General features: G+C 43.1%; 1 protein-coding gene across 2 annotated transcripts in view; it reads right to left on the reverse strand.

Moving 5' to 3' along the window:
• Nucleotides 1-18,690, reverse strand: part of PREX1 (phosphatidylinositol-3,4,5-trisphosphate dependent Rac exchange factor 1) — a 115,310-nt gene extending 96,620 nt beyond the window's left edge. For both annotated transcript variants that reach the window (XM_030962992.1, XM_030962991.1), the window contains exon 1: nt 18,135-18,690. In XM_030962992.1, the coding sequence (XP_030818852.1) occupies nt 18,135-18,293 (159 nt within the window). In that variant the 5' untranslated portion in view covers nt 18,294-18,690. The remainder of the gene's footprint in view (nt 1-18,134) is intronic.
• Nucleotides 18,691-18,901: the final 211 nt, after the last annotated feature.

Here is an 18,901-nt window from a genome sequence, read left to right on the forward strand (position 1 = left end):
GCCTGTGCTGACTGCCATAGCACATAGCAGCATGCAGCTATGCTGGCCCAGCGTCCACACGGGACATCCTTGGTGGCAAATCCAGACAGGGAAATATGGACTGGCTCCTTGCTTTTGGATACAAACATTCAGGGTACAAACAGGACAGGATATGAAGTAGCATGTCAGACAAACGGCTTTTCAGTTGCTTTTGAAGGGAATAGTAGACCTGTGTTCCCACCACTGAAGTGAATTTATACCTCCCTGGCATTTTATTTAATGAAAAATTTGCACAGTATGAAAAAAAATGCAGGTTTTTCTTGGTTCATTTTGATGTTTTGCTGAAGAAACAGCCATGCAACTGTAGAATTTGAAACCTGGAAAGCAGATATGAGCTGCTAAGGAGTAGCTTCATCTAATATTTAGTATCACACTCTTTATGCAAGAATACCCTACACAACACTTCAGATTCTGCCAAGATTTCCAGCTCATGCATGCTTTAGTAGTTGTACCACACATCAATAGCTTATGGTTTGGAGTCATCACTGCCATGTAAACTATTGAGACTCAAATCAGTAACAGACAAAAATTCACTACAAAAAAAAACAAAAAAAAAAAAAAAGAACCCTGTAATTCTGCTATAGCTTAGAAGGTACCTACCATTAATAAACAGGCAAAGTATATATACATGTACATATATACAGACTGTGTGTGTGTGTGTGTGTGTGTTATGTGGGAGGTACTATTCTGGCATAAGTTTTAGAAACTAAAAACTGAAACACGTAGAAAGCAGGAACCTGCTCCAAACTAGCAGCAATTTACTGCCAAACAAGATTTTTAGGTAGGACTGTGCAAGTATTCTAGCCAGGCCTCATTGCTTCTCTTCCTGGGCATAAGCAGAGTGCAGACCCTCCTGCCCAGAGCAAGCAGCCCCCTGTGCAGGAGGGGACTTGCACACAACTCCTCTTGTTGCACAGGCACAAGCCCAACAGAATTTTGGTCCTCTGCTGTTGCGTAATCCTCCATCAGTGCACAGAAATCAAAATTCAGAGATGTTGTAGAAGCACTAGCACTTCTGCATTTGTAATAATGCCTGCAAAGTTAAGTTTTTACATATACGCACAGACAATAAAATCAACTGAATCTGAAATACATAAGACATTATTTTTCTAATCTGTTCTCTTGCCATCTTCTTTATGTCTTTGGGTATATAATTCTGTCATAAGCCAAATGACTGATCAACTTTAGATGAAGGGAAAACATACTTTATTTCTCAGCAATTCATAACCTTCAATTTATCACCTTGAAAGTCGAAATAAGTACTAGAGTCCCCTTGGAAACAATTTTATACTAAAATTGCTATAAAGGGAGCTCCAATTAAACCTGGCAAATGAAGAGTAAGGGCAGATGAATCATCAAAAAAGCAATTTTGTGCAAATAATACCAAAAATAACAAAAAAACTCACTACATAGACCTGAAGATTAAATTAACAACTTTTCAGCTTTCTCCCTTAATCCTTAATTAGGAGGCCATTGTACAATTACTTTTGTCAAGTTCTGGACCCTTGGAAACTTTCCCAGTTGATTTTATAGCAGAAACATTAGTATCTTTTTTCTTATACTAACATTTCTCTGCCCTTACCCATATCGTCTTCAAGAAGAGACAGACCATGGAGAAATGGAATTTCATGGTTCCTCTCCATCTCTCTCCTGAAATGTGTTTTTTCTGATAACAAGAACTTCTTCAATGGGTATGAAATATTGATAAGCGCAACATGCACACCTCACACACATCTCAGTGATCATTTAATAAAGATGTGGAGAGAACTTCCTATAGCATTTCACCATGTCTGAACTTCACACTTGAAACCAATCTGAAATTGATATACATCTTTTCTCTTCCTCCTCCCTCACTTCTGCAAACATAATAACTGCACCAACAAGGACAAGGTGTGATAGAAGGATTGCCTCAGCAAGAACCAAGTGCCCTTTTCAGAAGTGCTCCTAAGGAGATGTACACATAGTGAAGCACCAAACTTCTTTCTTCCAGGTACTCCAAAGCAGATCACCCTTTTGGAGAGGCATCCCAGATTTCTGACAGCATCACAGAGCCTCACATGAAGTATGTGCAGGATATCATGCTGAGCGTCTGGGATTGTGTGTCCTACCCAAAAACTTCTAAAGACAGGAGAGTTGCCCCAGAAAAACAGACAAGTTTGACAACTGAATATCATAGTACCTAGAGACACAACAGAGAGGGAGATTTTTATCTAGCTCTTGTCACTGCCTGATGTTTAGACTGCTGGGAAGTGAGACTTTCTCTTTAAGAAAAGATCTGTATAATGATGAGCGAAGACAGAACTTATTAACTTGGACAAATTCCACTTAAATGCACATTACAGTGGACAGGTCATATACCTCTAAATTAGAAGCTTTGCAATGAAAAAATTGTGAGATTTCTGTCATTGGTGCCACAGCTGGGGTATCACTAAACAAAAAAGGACACTCAAGCCCAAACTACTCCCCATACACACCCCCCACCCAAAAAAACCAAACAAAAAAACCCCCAAACACATATGAAATTTGCTTTCACTTCATTCCAAAGTCTCAACCCTTCTGACCAATTCCACCAGCTCAACTGAAACTTGCTTACACAGTAAATACAACAAAATAGCATCAGCCTAGAAAACAGAAGCAGACTAAGACAGCACATTTCTCTTCCTCCTTTGAAACTGCCACTCAAATATCATCTGTATTTAACATTTCTTGTTTCTAAAAATCAAGGTCAGTGCCTAATCGTCAGCCACTCCAGCTGCCATCTCTGAGTCAACTACAAACTATTAATGAATGTGCATTTGGGCTAAGGACTGTGACTCTCATTTGCAAGCTGATTTAAAAAAGACTGAAGGAATTTTTGTCCTCTATTCTGCTCCTTCCTCTCCTTAAGGTTAGACTTCTGTTTCTGACAAGACTGCATCTGTTGCTTAAACACTGCCCCCTACAACTCAACGTTTAAGCATTTAAACAAACTACTGTGGCCTTTAAGCTGCATTTATACAGAAAGCTGCAGCAGCTGAGGAGACAAACCGAGACACTCATTGACACTGTGGGACTTCACCTCCAAGCACTGGGGCCAGGCAAACAGGCATGGCAATAACTGGCATTGTCATCTCACTTTAACATGCTTGCAAACATAAATCAAAGCTCTAAGCAGTGAGTAAAATTGGTGGGAATATCTTCAGGTTTGATCTACTGCACTCTAAGATAACTACATGAAATATGGATTGCAGGATAATGGCATATCACATACACCAGCATTTCCAATTGCTTGCAATGGCCAATACTGAAATTATGATCTCAAATCATGCACAATATTAATGTTGTATTATGTTCTACATCAACCAATCCTGGTGGACCTTCACCTGTCCATCTCCTTTGAGCCATGCAGCAGTGGCAGTGCCCTGCTCCAGCAGGAAGCTGAAAACAACACGTTCTCTTTTTTCTTTGCCCTTGTACAAAGGTACTTGCACCTCACCTCATGGAGTGAGGTGCTGCTGCTTCACTGCTGGAGTGAAGCAGAACAGAAATAGACTGTGGGGACAGCGGAGAGTTTGTGATGTGGGACACAAGACGCAACAGGATGCTGTAGTGGCGCAGAGATGCAGAACTGAGGAAACCAGTCCAACCCCACCTCATGCTACAGTACCCACCAGAGCAGGTGTCTCAGCAGGTCTTGGTTTTCTAGACAGGTCACATTGGCTGGCATATGAGAAAAGGCAAGTAGTGCTCCTATGAGGGCATTACTCCACCTCTCCACGCACCACCCTCACTCCAAATCTCACCAATCTCTTACACAAATGGTTCAACAGCCTCATGATTTGCAGAGATGTATCAGGCTACTTTTTTATTTTGGTACTGGTTACTTTGATTAAAGTAGTCATGGCCTCTCAGTCAGAGCTGGTGAACAAAAATCTTTTTATATGAAAATAAGAAGAATTTTTAAGGACAACACCCAACAAGTATGGACTGAAGAGGTATCTTTAAAACGAATGAAAAGGAAGAAGGTGAAGCCTTAGAAGATTGGAATTGTGCAGAGGGGTATGAAATCTACCAAAAATAAATGCTTTTGTCCCAGAGGACAAGTTTCTATGGTGAATTTCAGGATTAAAATACCTCTTTAATTCACCTTCAAACTTCAAGTCTGAACCTTGGAGTTAGAAAATCACAGAGGATGAAACTTCCTTTCTGTGGCATCTCTGAAGTTCCAGCTCCTCACCAAGAAAAAGAAGTGCAGAGAAGGCACATAAGTGAAATGTTCTAGATACTGACTTTTGTAACAACTTTTTCAAAATTTCACCTTGGATTCAGCTTGGCATTAGACAGTTTTACCTTGCTTGACCAAACTGTTTTTTTCTAGTGAATGCTGGGGCATTCAAATCCCTTTACAGCCGCACATTCAAACCACAGACATTTTCACTTCGTTTCTGTCTTTTAAAGCCTTTGTGCTCAATGTGTGCTTGATTGCAGAACTCAGGCTTGCACTTACTGCTGTAAAAAGTACTTCTGCATAGTGTTGAGAACGATTTGTTTCAGCAGCTAACGCAGAAACAGACTAGGCAAGCATGAAACCAGATGTCCAAGTGTTTGCACTTGGACTTGCCGAGATTTTAGCACGAGCACAACTGTTCAGACAACTGCCACTGAGTAATTCTGAGACCTAACATAGCTTCTCTGTTTACATTTTTACTACTCTCTGGGAGTATTGGGAAAGCACTGACTGGCAGTTCCGGAAGGACCAGGACTTACATTCTACACCTTATGTTCACACAGGAACACTTTGGCAGGAAGACCCTCCCAGCACAATCTCCTGCATCCAGCAGAAGTTCTCCCAGAAGGGAAACTTGTTAGTGCCTCCCACCCCCAGGGATTCTTTGTTTGTGCACAGAGACTGCCTCTGGTTATGCCTAACAGTCCTGGATTGAGCTAAGACCACCAATTCATCGAGTGCTAACTGCCAAGGATGTGTCAGCTGGATGTCAGAAGACTGAATTGAAGAATTAACATTTCTATTGAAGAATTCTATTTCTATAACATTTCTATAACTATTTCACAAAAAATTCACATCATTTATGTGACATCTTTTGCTCAGCTTTTTCTCCTAAAAGAGGTAAGAAATGGAGACAAGGCTCTGTAAGTTACTTCATCAGCGCCCTTTGTACAACTCATTTTGCCTTTCTGCACCTCAGTTTCTCCATCTGCTAAATACTGGTGCTCTATTTTGAGAAGATCCAGCCAAAAAAAAGTGCGGCATGAACCAGTATCTTTATTCTTAATGCACTTCAAAACAAAATTCTCTTCTTCTCTAAGTGAAATAGTCTGAAAAGTTTCTTTCACCAGATTGAGCTGGTTTTTGATACCATGCTGCCCCAGCAGCTCACCCAGAGCCACATTAAAAGAGAACTGATGTCATGCAGCCTTGCCTCCACACACCACCTGGACATGGTAACTGCTGCCACTGCAATTTAATTCTTGCTTGCTGTTTGCAAATTTCAGTTCCTCTGGCTGTGTGCTGTAAAAATTTTGATTCATACTTTGCTTTCCAAATATTCTGGCTGTTCTTGTGCAACTGCTTAAGAAAGATGGCCTGTATTGTGCAAAAGGATCTCTTATGACACAGCGCATGCACAGTATAACAGTCAAAGCCCCTTAAGAGCCTGGCTGTTCTTTCTAGCTTTATTTAATGTCAAGATGCATATTAGCTGTTTTTCAACAGAGGTCACAGTGGAAATACCAGATGTACCTTGCTGTTCATGGTTCAGATTCTACAAGCAGAAGGTGCTGATACTGCAAGGTGACAGGCACCTGCTAGAACAGGCTGAGCTTTCCCAGCCCCTCCTGGCTCCTGCACCCCTCAGGATGAAGTCTGTAGAGGTAGCACAATACCCAAAAGGTGCTCTGCCAGACATCACACAAAACAGAGTATCACCCCACATATTCTTTCTTTTTTGATTTTCCTCTGCTACTTGGTATAACGGCAGAAAACTTCCAGCACCCTTCACCAACAGGTCACTCCACAAAGCAAGTTAGCAAGTTTCATCAGCTTGATCTGTCCACCATGCCAAAAATCAAGATGAAGCCAAGCACACTTAGAGAAAGAAAGGCTTGCTTAACAGTCAAAAAGAGGAAAACACACATTTCTTCAGGGACTGTTTTGCTCACTGAGTAACTGCCACATTTGGCAAACATACAAAAAACCCAACCCAAACCAACAACAAAAATCAAAGTAACAAAAACTGTGCATAAGTGTTAATTTGTAACAACAGGAACTGTCCACAGCTGATTTTGTCAGAGAACCACCATAGCCAGTGAATAGTGAAAGATTATGTAAGGATGTCATGTGTCTTAGTGACCCATTCTAACCACAAAAGTATTTACTTCAACGCAGAAGTACTGATCTGTGCTTCTTTTTGACTCCTTCCATTTATCTAAAACCAATACTCTTTCCAAATGTGCTTAGTTCAAAACCCTGGACTATACTTTCAACTCAGTGGTTCAGTTTTGTTTCTAAATGCTTCTTGCTCTTGTTTCCTAACTTTTAAGTGCAGTTATTCTGGCAAATGCTTCTTCTAAGTGTTGAAGGATGAATGCACAGAAGTGAAAAAAGCCATCTACAGTAAGATTCTCTGTCCTTGCACAAGGGCTTTGCAATCATTGGAAAGGAAAGCAGTAGCAAGCAAGAACATGGAGGCAATGCCACAGCCAGAGGACTGAATATAGTACAACCCTGGGAGTTCAGTGCTGGCAAAGTTGAAGGCCTACTCAGCAAAAAGCCCAGCAAAACAGGTACTGCAACACTCAATGGTAGAGAGGATGTGTATTTCACATCCTCTCTACCATTTAATGACTAGGTTAAAAACTCCCATGGTACTTTTCTCTGCTATTAATAACTTAATTGCTAAATCTCACTTTTCAACTATACCTTCCAAAAACACTGTCTTTGGTCCATATAGCCTAAAAAACATTACTTATTTAGTGACAAGTTTTCAGAACACATTCTCCTTGTGTGAACAGATGACTTGTGCCAGCACAGAGGATGGGACATGTATTTGTAACAGTGGTAGTTTCCCACATACATTTTAAAGAGCCAGCAAAGGAGACAAACTCTGTGAAAAGTGTCTCCTCCCCAGTATGCATCTCTCATTTTCCTGTTGAGGGATCATGCCTCTGACAAACCAGTGCTCAAAGCAAATGCACTTCTGCAGCTCTTTGGAAAGCTCCCCGCACTGTTCTGCCCTTATTGTCTTGTCAACACCCTCTCCTCACAAACAGCTGCTTCTCATCTGAACTGATTTCTGAGCACAGTTTCAGTAATACAACAAACAGAACCTCCAGCACCCAGAGGGATATGAGGTAAAAAAATTATATGCAAGTGTCCAGTAATTATCATTTGAAGTCTTTCATTTTCTTCAATAAAAAAGGAAGTAAACAAAAGAGAAATGATCAAGCATCCTTCACATGAAGGACCAAAGTAACTTCAGTCAACAGTATCTCAGCTGACAACTGTCAATGTTGACACTGAATTAGGTAATTAACATCCAGTTTCTTTTCACACTGTCCTGAAGTAGTTGACAGCCATTCAAACTGTATTTCCTTTCTGTCTCCTCCTCCACAGATTAAACAAAATAAAAGATCCCAAGTAATGATGGCAAGAGAGTAATGGCAAAAATCTAAGGAAGGCTGATAAAACATATTTCTAGCATTTCTGACCTGGCACCTAGAACTTTCACATAAATAACAAAGCATCAGAAGTAACACCATCCACATCAGCACCCTCAAGGAAAAGCTAGTACTGCGTCTGGGTGTGAGCTCCAATCTACCAGAATCCTGCTTTAGCACTAAGTGCCAGCGCCTGGGGTGGGACCTAGGCCATGCCTCCACTGGTGAGCCCACAGGGCCAGGACATGCGCCTGAGCCTTGCAGTTCTGGGAGAAAACTGGCAGAATGTTTCTGGTGTTCTCTGGCCTGGGCCTACCAGCATTCTCCCAAACAACTGTCAGGCATGGTGCCAGTTTGGGCAGCCCAAGCACCATTCCCAGGAGGCAGTCCAAATGCAGCCATCCTGCTTGGAGACTGGAGTTCAGCACTACAAGGCAGGATCAGACCATGCCAGTTGGCCACAGGGCCAAAGAGTAAAGCCTGGCACTGCTTTGTTTACTACACTTGTAGCCTAAGTCTCTTGCTGAACAATACAGGGCATTAACCACTGACCAGGTCTAACAACACAGATAAACCTTTGTGTCCATGCCTTCTCCTCTGTGACCTACATAGCACACAGCCTACTCATGTATGTCTACATTGGACAAGCTTGTCCAGTTTTCCCACAACAACATGGATGCTATTTAAGAATCAGGTTTGAGAGTCCTAAAAACTTTCACAGCCTTCTGTTACTGCCCCTTCATACAAAATGGAAGGGGCAGTAGCCACCTAGTGATGAGGTTAACAGCCAAGGCTCCCTGCAAGGCGACATTCAAAGCAGTTGCCAGATAAAACAGAAAGTCCCATGGGATCAGAGACCTTGCTATGTAGCTGAAACCCATTTACCTACCTGAGATAAGAATTTGCATTTTAGTGAGTTCTTATCAAGAGTCTGCCACCTAAGCAATGCCCTCCACCAGTGACACACACACTTTGAATATCAGGGAACTCCTCTCATTGTCAGCTTCCTCAGCATCCAAAATAATCCCTGAATGCAACCTTTTATGTCTTCCCCTCTTTCCTGACAAGTGTTTCCCTTATGTATCCCATGACAAACCATGCTAGGATGCCAGAAGCATGAGCAGGCAAAACTTTCAAGACAGAAGTGTTATCACTAATGTGATTTACTGTAGATAAAAGTAAGTATAAGAGGGTATGGATGATGTTGTTATTAAATCTAAGCCCATTTTGTCATGTACAAAGGTAGTAAACATCTGGAAGACATTCGGTAAATTGAGAGTCATGGGTTAAAAGCTGTTTCTTGGTAAATTGCTCAGATCCCAAAGATAAACATCACTCCTCGGTGGCAAGCTCAGCAGTCAGTGACACTGGTGCAAAGGACTGGAGCAACCTCTCTGCAGAAGAGGTGTTCTCAGGCAAGGGGCAAGCAGTCTGCCTCTCAGGCATCAGCATTTGCTCATTCTGACACCCTGGGCCAAGACATGTCAGCAGAAAGGATGTGGGTTTGGTGTCACTAGCAGTAGGCTCTGGTTCACAACTAAACCAGCAGCCTGATAAGTGCAAGCCAGGCTCCTGGCCCGATCACATCAAGTTCCACACCCAAAACATACAGTGGAACAGCTCCTAACACATGCTTGAGGCAGGAGCCCTGGAAATGTTGGTCCTATTCCTTAGCTAGTGGTAACTTAACAACTGACAAATCCACAGGGAATATATAAACAGCACTCTGCCTATCAGATTGTTTGCTTCTTCTTTTTTTTTTAATTGAAAGTGTATTACTGAGCTAAATAAATTAAGACTAGTCTACAAAGATTTTTTTAAGGACTAAACAACCGCACTTGTTAAAAAAAAAGGTGTCCTTATTTTACATAAGCAAAGTGGTTTGGGAACCAACAAATTAACCTGTTGGCACAAGAAATGACCACAGCAAAACCAGAAGTACAAAATGAAAGGTTAAGAAAGGTCACAAGATCTACTCCACGAGTCATGAGACATCAGATTAACTGCAACAAGTTATTATTTGTATGGCTGATATGCTTCCATAAAAATAATTTCAGCAATGGGAATAGCTGAGAATACTGAGAATGACCCAGTATCCTCACATGAACCTAAATGTTCCTGTAACTCTGTTCCACAGTCCCATCATGTCATACCAACTTTTAAATAATCAGGATTCAGAAATCTGTGGCCCCCTCTGCAACTCAAAGATACACAACATAAAATTGTCACTGTTTCCAGAACTGTAGGAAGTGTCATTGCCAGCTGGTTTGTAACAAGTTCTTGTGCTGATAGCACTGGGTGAAAGGGCAGACAGGCCTAAGAGGAGCCCCACAGTGCCAGAACAGTAAATTCTGTCTTTTTGTCCCAGGCTTGAAGTGGCCTATCAGAGCAACATTCAGCTTTGGGCACTCAGTGTCTCCTGGCCTGACATATGGCATTCAGCTGTATAAGCAAGGAGGAAGACTCATTAGGAAGGGTGAAGGAACTGTTTTCTCATCACAGAGCTGTCTTCTCTTATTCTGCTCTTGAGAGCTGCAGTTCAAAGGGAGCCAGTGTCTCTTCACATGAATGGCATCTACAGAAGGGTGAAGGTGATATGCAGGAGTCAGGTGTTCTAACCAGACAGCCACCCTGAGGTTCTGTCCCAGCACAGATCCGCTACAGTTCTCTATGTCTGCTACAGCTTGACTCAATCACACCTGCAGAGGTAGTGTGAAAGCTTTAATCATGCCTGACTGGGTAATTATAAAGGACTCTTCATCTGCAGCAATGTTTAAATCCAACACTTTGGTGAGATCTCAAGCATGTTGTTGGCGCAATCCCCAGTCCAAGCCTCAATTTGTGGCACAGAAGGGAAAAGCAGTCAAAGGTAGTGTTCAGTCTAGACGAGATGGCTTTGCAAGAATTGCATTGCTCCTTTGTAACCAATTGAGAAAAGACATGGTTGCTTATTTCAAGTCTTCTTGTCACTAGCTGTACTCACTCCTGGTAACCACGACAGGCTGTCATTTGCACAGGAATTTCAAGCATCATCAAAACCAAAAGATACACCACCATTTACATCCTAAACCACACTACGAACGTGCAAGGCCTTTACCATTGCAGGCTGGAAATCCATTGGGGAAACAAAAACAGAAAAGGGATTCTACAGCTGGAAAGAAGACAGAAATTCATACAGTCCCTTTATATTTTCTTGTAAGAGCCTGAAGCGAACAATAAACAGGCAACAGAAATAAGTAATTTCTTGAAAGCTTAATCTGTCCCAGACTCATCTGGGTGCCCAAAGGCAGACAATGCACTTGGGAGATCCTGCTTTTTCAAGCCTCAGAAATCCTCTGTGTCGGGCGCCTCTGGGAGTGCCAGGATGTGGAAAGGGGGAAAGGGGGATCTGCAAACACATCACCCTCTACCCCTCAGGAGGGTTCAGCGTTGCACTTCCAGGGCACCCCCCAGGAGTCTGAATACCTGACTGCTCCCATAAATGCTTTATGCTGACACCCAGTTATTGGTATGAGCAATGAGTTGTTCCCAAATGCAGGTACCAACTCAGGCAAACCTTTCTCTCCTGTGACAATAATACTCTGTATACTGTACAAAACCTGTAAGTAAGCCACTGCCTCGCTTGGTACTGCTAAAGCCTTGGGAGTGCCTTGCACCTGGTGTTTTGGGCACTAGAGTTCAGAAGTAAAATTAAATAGTTTTTGAGAAAAAAATTAAACAATTTGACAATTTAGAATAATCTGAAGCAAAATGTGAAAACATTCTTGAAATATTTAAGGGATTGACACAAAGGAAAAAAGAGCCCTAAAGAGATTAGACATTATGTTAGGCATTAAGAAGACATCTTTAATACTAATAACATCTAAACACCAGGATAAACCATCAGAAATTAACATCTTTCCATATCAGAACATGATGGGATGGTTTTTCTAGATTCTCTCCAAGGCTACTTTTCATGATTTCATGATACAATATAAAATTGAAGAATTACATTTCTTCCCCCTGCAAACCAGTACTTCTGCCTATGGCAGAAATACTCTGTGACCTAGGGAGTAGAAAATTATCAAAGCTTTTAAACTTTTTTGCTTCCTATATTTAGGGACAAACAAGTTTCCCATAATGGGTATCAGTCTGCTTCCTGAAAATATCAGCTGAAAATGTTGTAAAATCAAACATGCATCCAGCTATGTATGGAGCAACTGCAATACTCTGCTCTCTGCGATGCTTGGCTCACTTTTTGATCTCCATACCCTTTCTACCAGAGCCCAGGGCCTTTGTCCCTGCCTTCCCTCAGCTCCCACAGTGCTATCGCAGGAGAGGTTTGCTGCAGAGGCACCAGCGTGGCTCTGGGAAAGCCCAGGGCAGCCAAGCACTCCCTCCTCCCTCAGAGATCATGGCACATGTTCAAACAGCAACTGGCATGCCTGAAATGAGAGGGAGGGACAAACTGCAAAAGGGCTGATTGATCACAGCACAGCAACCAAGAGGAGGGAGACATGCAGAGCCAGAAAGAGGTCAGACACCTCATTCCAAAGGATGTAACAAGACCAAAGTAAGTCTGAGATAAAGGGTAAAAAGGGTCAGATGCACACCAAGCTGGAATGAGTTAAGGGAAGCAAAGAGAAATTAGTTTCTCACCTGTATGGCAGAAAACTGGTGAAACTACACAGAGGATTTATAGATATTTTCTCACCATGGAAATTCTGTGAGAGTGCAAAAAGAATGAACACCTTCTTTCACATAAAAACCTGCTGAACTCCTATGTAACTGATTTGTAAAGACTCGCTGCAAAAGGCTTGGGCTCAGCACACTATATTCAAAGTGACACACTAAGCTCATACAGCTCAGAGCCAGAGAGAACCTGGGTATTCTGGATCCTCCAGCCCCGATCTTAGACCCATGGCTGTAAACTGGGCTCTCTAGACCACAGGCTCAGATGAATAAATATTTTCAGAGCTCTCTCTTTGCTTTGTTTTGCTTTTTGGTATCTCACTTTTGCTTCATCTTTCTACATCCAGATTGTTTTCTTCACTTTCTTTCTTTGTATCTGGAGCAAAAGAACCTTTTAATCTATTTGCATTTCAGCCTTTAGCTGCTGATTTTGCACTACACTTGGTCTAAATAGAGAACTCTACTAGCAGAATTGCCAACCCCAAATTCAAGAGTCAAAACAAAAGCCCCCAAAACCTCAGAAGCATTTTTGTTTTGCTAATGTTCTATCTTCAATTCGTGCTTTACAACCAGAAGGGCTACAAACATGTCATTTAAAATTAAATCCGTGATCTTCCTCAATTTGCATACATCAGGAACCAGACTTAAAAAAAAAGCTCTGTGACTTTAAACAGAACATCTTTTGCAGTTCTAACAACTGGCTGTAGGTGACCAACTGACCCAAAATAACAGATCAGCAAAGGTAATTTAGATCACTTCCAAGCAATTTCCTTTCCCATCTCCTTCCTCTCCCAAGAATGCTCTTTTAGCTGTCTCCTAATAAAGAAGCACCATTACCCAAACCATATGGTTCACCTTCCAGAATCAGCGTTTATCTGTATCTACTGAGGGTGAACAGGCAGAGAACACGGTAGGACAGGAAACCACAGCTCACAGCTGAGACAAATGGTCTGTTTGCTACTCTATTAGAGCGCCAGAGCCTCATCTTGGATGCAAACAAGATTGTGAAATAGAAAGGGGGGAAGACCAAACAAAGAGCCTGTGATGCTTATCATGTTTCAAGATGGGTGGAGTGCAAAACCCAGAGACAGATCAATTACACCTACAAGGCAAGCAAGAAAGAGGAGCAAAACACAAATATTTTGAGTCTGTAGGATGTGGGCTAATTTATCTGATGGCACGTGTCCTAATGTAACATTTACAGAATTTATAGGATTAAAGAGGACTTCTAGTTTTCATACAAAAATAAAGGAATGCATGACACTAAACCCTAAAAACAGTATTGGTACAATTACTTATCCAATTTGATATCTATCTGGTAACAATTCACCTTTCCTACTGTTTTCATGCCTGCACAGAACAAGCAGCAATTGCTCAAGCTAAAAGTACATCCTGTCATTCTGACATTAAAATTAACAAGTTGGTGGTTTGTCTCTGGAAAGATGAAAGAGACATATATATACAATGTAGAGAACAATTTGACTTTGTATATTTGCAATTATCTAAGCTGTGGGAGCTGCATGTGCAGGTTTGAGCTGAATGTTCAATGAGATAAATGAATGTGAGGGAAAAAAGTGATGCAACAAAATTCCTACCACTGCAACCCAGCGTACTGGATAACTACTGCTCCAACACTTCCACATGTAATTCATGATTATATCTACAAAATGGTAAAAAACCTTTTAAAAACATGACCGCCAACTGCTGTGTATTCACCATTTCATCTATTTTTAGAATGATGGTCGACAAGTATGTCTCAAATCGCTCAGGGCTCCTGTGTCTCCTTACTTGAGAGCTGGTCTTTAATTACTGAAATATTAGTGTCACATTTGACTGGGTTTCTGTGGAATGACCATGCAACAGTCAAACACACCACAACCTTTCTTTCCCCAAGAAACTGTGCATGACTTCTCTGTACCAAGTGACACTCCAAGCACGAACAGGCACCTAGAGCCTGGCTAAGCCTGAGGGCTGCACCCTGCAGACACTGCACCTCCAGCAGTGCGCTGGCAGCCCCACATTCCTGCAGAGGACTGCATGCCACCAGACAGATGCTGGCATTTATCCAGCAGGTCACTCAAACTAAATTATCACCTGGTGTGATTCCAAAAAAAAAAAAAAAAGAGGTATTTACAAAATCACATAGGACAAGATAAACTTTCTGTAGACTGTACAGAGTTAAAAGAGGCCAAAGGATTAATTGAATCCTAAAGCTTGGAGACTGAAAATCCTTATGGTTTATGATCACACCAGAGACTTAGAACAGAATTATCTGTCTTTATGCCTTTGAAGTTTATCTTACTCCTGAAACTTTTACTAAAGTTCCATTAGGTTCTAACAATTTTCCACTTTGGTTCTTCTGTGATCAGTAGTTCTTTAATGATGTTAGCAGCAATACATTTCCATCTGCTCCATGCAGCTCTCCCTGCTGCTTAAAAAGTTTGTCTGTGTAATGTACTAGTACAGCCAGTAACACAGATGCATAACTGCAGTATTGTCTATTAATACTCCTGAGTTACACAGCATTTCTTCAAGAATAATTCCATAATTAGCAATAATACCATCCCTGCTTAACAAAATGGCAGATAAAACAGGACACCATATCGTGCGTGTATATTCGTAATTAAATCAGTAACTTCAGGTCATCAACTCTGAGCTGGTAGAAGAGAGTTAGAACTCCATGTTCTATCACTTTCATTATTTAATTATAACTTTAATTATGCTTTATATTAAACTTTACATATCACTTTATTAATTTATGAAAGCAAAATATGGACCACAATCTTTCAGATAAAGCAAATACAGGCTGAGTCCTTATGTTAATAATGAACCTATTTTCCCCTGCATCTTAGTGGGAAAACATTTCTGAACATAGAAAAAGAAAAGGAAACCTTTCCTTAAACATGATCATATATTCATCTCCTAAAACAGATTAAAATACTGTAAGTGAACTGAGGTTATTTTGATTCATTTGCAAACGCATAGTATTAAATACTTAGAAGATTCTAAATACTTAAGAGATTCTTGTATGTTACCAGGGAACACAGGAAGCTGCTGCTAGTAAGCATCTTCAGTGCTTGAATAAACCCATAGAATTTAGCTGTTTGCTTTTTAAAACATTGTTTATTGAGAACACTTAACGAGGACTAGGGCTTCAATAGCAAATATTTAACCAAGAGCACAGATTCCCTCATACAAGCACAGCTGTCCCAGCCTACTTGGGGGAAATTCATAATAAAAGATATGAGCTTTAGCCTTCCTTTATTTAACCCAAGCTATCGACGTTTCTTAGGCAAAGGAACCCATACCCTACATCTGTCTTATCTCCTTTTTGACAGGAACAATTTTCCAGAAGATCGGGGTACTGCAGTTCTCCTGCACAAAACAGCAGTCTTTCAGGGCAGCCAAAATTACATCTGGATCATATGGAGTACAAACCGTTTCGGTACAATTCACACTAAGGACAAAACAACAAACCTTGCCAGTCACACTGGAGTGTTAACCTGGTACATTACCCCAGGCAGTATAAGAGTGCACGTTTATTCTGCACTGGGTAGGTGCTGCCCACACAGAACACAAGCTGGGGAAACAGAGATCCAGGGGCAGGAGGGGTGGCTCCTGAGCAGGGATGCCAGCACGCTCAGGAGAGCCAACAAACAGGAGTTGGGTGGCCTCCTGTGAGGCCAAGCACAGCTGAGAATACAGTCCCAGGGCTACAGCAGTACTTTCATCAATGTCCTAAAGCAAAACTTTTGCATCTAATCCCAGTGATTATATAGATGATGTTATCCTTGCATGTTGTGTTGACTGTCCAATGTGGGAGGTGGGGCAGAATTCTTTCTTGTGGGCTGTCTTGTTAGAAGGATTAAGTTATGGCCATCCACATAATTTATGCAGAAAATATTTCACACTCCAAATTTTATTTTTAAAAATTTCATCCCGCTACTGCTCCTTTTACCCTCACATGCTGCAGTAGATCCTCATTCTCCTTTCCCTGGGGCTAACAACATTCATCTTTAAGAAAGCAGTTGTACAGAGATTCAGTCCATAAGATGTAGGTCAATGACTGAAGAAACTGACATTATTTAGGACAGCACATGAATATTTGACATGTGCATGAAGTTAAGCCTGTGTATGAATGCTGCTCTCAACTAAGGCCCAGAGATGAAGAAGATCCTATCCCTCGGTGCTTTATTCAAACATAATTACTAAAACACAAATCACGTAGGGGGGTAAAGCTGCACTTCCAGAACCAACACCACAAGATAATACTATAGCCACTCTACACCTGGTGGCAAAGTTGCCTCATAAGGGCTCTAACTGCCAGCAGCACCAGCCAAGACCTCAGCAAGTGCGCTCCATCAGGATCTTCTCCTGCCATTACCTAGGGCATATTACTCACTACTGCTCTAATGAAAACTGCCAAGTTAACAAATACAAATAAATAAAAGACCTGTTTTGTTTTTTTCAAACACGAAAAACCCATTTAGCTAACATTATGAATACATTTAGCTGCAAGAACTGGAATTAAAAATATATGTAGCTTGAATCTACATTCTAGCCTGCAGCTAACAAAATCTCAAATTCAGTACTTAGGACAGAGGAGTTTTCTGAGGGATTTTGGTTTTGTTTTGTCTGTAGGGTGGGGCTCTTCTACATCTTAGAAGAAAACGTCCTTACACTGAGACAGAACCACAGTTCTAAATGAAGCTAACTGGCACTTCAGTTGGAAAACTCAAATTAAAGGCTGTGAGTTCAATTACTGGAGAGAGAAGAGGAGGGTTCAAGTAGAGACTAGTTCATAAAGCAACCACATCCTTGTCATTTATCTTTTATGTTAAGACAGCTTTCCACTTTGGTGAATCTGAAAAACACTGAAGACAAACTAATTTTAAAAAACAAACAAACAAAAATCTTGCCAGAAGGACAGGTCAAAAGGGGCCCAGGGTCTAAGCTTTTAGATGAAACCAGAGTTTAGTCTTTATCTAGAAAAACGCCAGAAAGAATTTCTGCCCTTTTAGAAACAACCTTTTAGAAATCTCTGCAGAGACTTCCTTTGCTTTGATTCTTGATCGCTGTGTGATCACTAGTTTATTTTTCTTTTATATCTATATCTATCTGTTATCTAGTAACTTTTACTACACGCTTTTCTAGTTATTTGCAGGAGTGTGGTGGTACACAGATGAATTCCACATTTAGAACCGACATAGCAAAATGGAAATATCCAGATGGATTTTTTTTTTTCTGAACTAGCCCGTGAATAATTTCAGAGGCAGGTATAATTGCTTCCACATGCACAGACATACCCGGCACAATCACAAATTTATGTTTACCATTTAACAAAGATACATGTACAATATTTATTTATAAAAAACTGACAGTAAGGGTAGATTTTCCAAGTGAGTGTAAAAGCAACTTCTGAACAACAACAACAGCCAAAGGGACGAGGCATTCTGAGAGCAGACCCACTCCTGGGTCGGTTCCTGCCGCCCCGCGGGGCCGGCGCTGCCCGCGCTCCGCGCCGGGGGCGAGAGAACCGCGGCTCTGCCGGTCCCGCGCTGCCGGGCGGCCCCGGCCCGGCCCCGGGCCTCTCCGCAGAAACTCCCTCTCGGCGGAGCGGACCCGGGCGCGGGCACTTCCACAACTTGCGCCCCGCCGCCCTCGCAGCCCCCTCGCAGGGAGGAGCCGCCGGGAGGAGCCGCTCCGGCCGCCCGCCCGGCCCCGCCGTGCCCACCGAGGGCGCTCCCCAGCCCCGCGGTGCCACTCACCGACTGCAGGAAGCGGAGGGTCCCCACGTAGTCGCGCTCGGTGCTGAGGATCTCGTTGAGGACGCAGAGGCGGAGGCGCAGCTGGCGGTCGGTGTCCTTGGGGCAGCCGGCGGGCTCGGCGGCGCTGGGGGCGCCGGGCGGCGGCGGCGGCGGCTCCATGGTGGCGGTGCGGGCCGGGCGCTCCGCTCCCCGCTCCCTCAGGAGCCCCCCATGGCCCCCTCGGCCCTGCCTCGCCCGCGGGCCGAGGCGTTACAGGAGCCGGGCGCTGGGCGAAGCCCGGCTGCGGGACATGCCGGGCTAGCGGCGCGGCACCGCTGAATAGAGCGCGAAGGGAAGTCCCGGTGGCGGGGGGGGGAGGAGGGACAGGGCGGGCGCAGGCGGCGGAGCCCGGCCCCAGGGGCCGGCGGAGGGCAGCGGGGCGGGGCGAGAGCGAGGGCAGTACGGCTTTGTCGTCTCCTCGTCCCGCGCGCCCTCGTAGTCGCCTGTCCTCGGCTCCACGTCCAGCATACCCTCATAGCCGCGTGTCCTCCTCGCACGCAGCCCCTCTCACGCATCGCCTCTCATCCGCACTCCCCCATCTCCTCCCACACGCACTCTCTCACCCCCGTGCGCTGCACGGACCCCGCACACCTCGCCCTCTGCCCCCCCATCCCCTTCACAGTGTGTTGAGTTGTTGCACAGCCCGCACAGCGCGGTCACACAGCCCGCACAGCGCGGTCACACAGCCCACACAGCCCACACAGCCCGCACAGCCCGCACAGCGCTGT

This window comes from Camarhynchus parvulus, chromosome 20, assembly GCF_901933205.1.
Source record: "Camarhynchus parvulus chromosome 20, STF_HiC, whole genome shotgun sequence".
Taxonomy (NCBI): Eukaryota; Metazoa; Chordata; class Aves; order Passeriformes; family Thraupidae; genus Camarhynchus; species Camarhynchus parvulus.